Genomic DNA, 1665 nt, shown 5'->3' on the forward strand with positions numbered 1-1665 from the left:
GCAGTACTCGTCCTCCTCTGGTTCAGGATCCCTCTCAGGACTCTCGGTACCCAAGGGACAGCACTCTCCTCGAAGGGAATCCTCGACCTACGACTTCAGAAGCTCGATGCTTCGACCCATGTCGTACGCTTCAGAGATTGTGAGCTCGATCCTCTCGTTCTCCCTCGTCCCTCTCTTCTCCTCCCTCCCTTTCTTCCTTCTCGAGCGCAGAAATTGACCTCAACTCGTTCGTTTTTTTTTGTCAAAAGGGTTTCGATCCTGAGGCCGGAGAGATTCAGGTCGAGGTCTACGAAAACGGAGCAGAATCAGACGACTGGATGTATTCGAGCGAGAAGGAAATGGACGAGGTCATGAAGGTGTGAGGCTCAACTCGTTCCTCCTTTTCCTTCCCTCTTTCTTGCACTCATCCTCTCGTCCCATTTCTACTCTTCTTTCACTCGAATCGACTCTAGGTCGACTGCCTACGGGAACGGACCTTTCTACATATTCATGAGAGTTGGGAATCTTTTCTGCTTGATCTTCTTGATCCTTCTCCTCCTCCTCTTGTTGTGAGTCACCTTGTTCGGTCTATGCGCTCTGAATCTGTCGATTGACACTCTGCCTCTTCTTCTTTCGCTACTCAGCATCGGCTACCCAATCCTCGATCGATTCGTCTTGCATGGGTTCTCTGGAGGAGGAAGATACGCTCCCGTTCGTTTCAGCCTCCCACCCTTTCCTCTTCGTCGCGTCGTCGTCGTCGTCCCACTCACCCCTCCTCCTCCTCTTTTCTTCAGAACCCCGTCGCTCGTCCCCTTGGAACCTACGGACCCGAGTCTTCCTCTTCTGCATCCCTCGACGGAGCAGTCGTCGAGACGTTGGCAGCAGCAACAACCACAGCAGCCGCGACGATAACCGGAGGACTCTTCGGACGACGCGTCTCGACCTGATCCGCACTCGGACCTTCTCTCTTCTCTTCTCTTTTCTTTCTTTACGATCCCCAATCACGAACTTCTACTCTCTCGGACCCTTTTTCTTCCCCTTTTCCTCGCCACGGACCTACCTAATCCCTCTTCCCTCTCACGGACTCGCATCCCTTTTGCATTTCCTCGCCACACTCCCTCCGCTCGCTTGTTTCTTTTGACCTTTTTCTTTGGGACTTTCGTTTCTTCTCTACCCTCACGGACCACCCTCTGTTTTCACTCCCTTCTCGGACTCGTCTCGGACTTCAACAACCCCTCTCCACCACGACCTCCATGCGTACTTCGCTCCAGTCTAATTCTTACCTCGACGCATCTTCTCTCGAAGCGCGTCTCGACCCTCGCATCCTCAGGCTTCACGTTACTTACTTAGCCACTTTTGTTCTCTCTTCGAGTTTCTTGACGATTAATAACCCTTTCACGACTTCCCTCTAGGCGTTCAAACGAGGTTGAGAGGGAGAGGAAGGGAAGGAAAGACGCGTCGGCGTGATCTCTCGCTTCCCTCGCACTTCGACTCCGAGTAGAGATCGTAAACATATCGTCAAAACCTAAATCCCTCAACTAAAAACTACACCGAAATCTACACCCCCACCGCCGAAAAGAAACTCTTCCCAAACGCCGCTGCCACGACTCCAAACCCGTCCTCGCTCTCCTCGACCTCGGAAACGAACAGCTCGTTCTTCCTCTCCCTGGCATGGTTGGCTCGAAC

At 52.7% G+C, this 1665-nt stretch overlaps 1 protein-coding gene across 1 annotated transcript; it reads left to right on the forward strand.

Moving 5' to 3' along the window:
* BDY24DRAFT_23314 (uncharacterized protein) lies at positions 1–1100 on the forward strand. The gene is made up of 5 exons (XM_076636648.1): positions 1–139; positions 249–358; positions 453–548; positions 624–690; positions 774–1100. Exons 1-5 carry the CDS (start codon positions 107–109, stop codon positions 924–926), a joined length of 459 nt encoding a protein of 152 aa, XP_076491906.1. The 5' UTR covers positions 1–106; the 3' UTR covers positions 927–1100.
* Positions 1101–1665: the final 565 nt, after the last annotated feature.

Source organism: Mrakia frigida (genome assembly GCF_051309035.1).
Source record: "Mrakia frigida strain ATCC 22029 unplaced genomic scaffold BDY24scaffold_103, whole genome shotgun sequence".
NCBI lineage: Eukaryota > Fungi > Basidiomycota > Tremellomycetes > Cystofilobasidiales > Mrakiaceae > Mrakia > Mrakia frigida.

Excerpts from the sequence above, each read along its gene's own strand:
- BDY24DRAFT_23314 (XM_076636648.1), top strand. The coding sequence starts at position 107 with ATGCTTCGACCCATGTCGTACGCTTCAGAGATT. Across the intron at positions 140-248 it reads TGTCGTACGCTTCAGAGATT|GGTTTCGATCCTGAGGCCGG; the intron begins GTGAGCTCGATC and ends TTTTGTCAAAAG. Across the intron at positions 359-452 it reads ATGGACGAGGTCATGAAGGT|GTCGACTGCCTACGGGAACG; the intron begins GTGAGGCTCAAC and ends AATCGACTCTAG.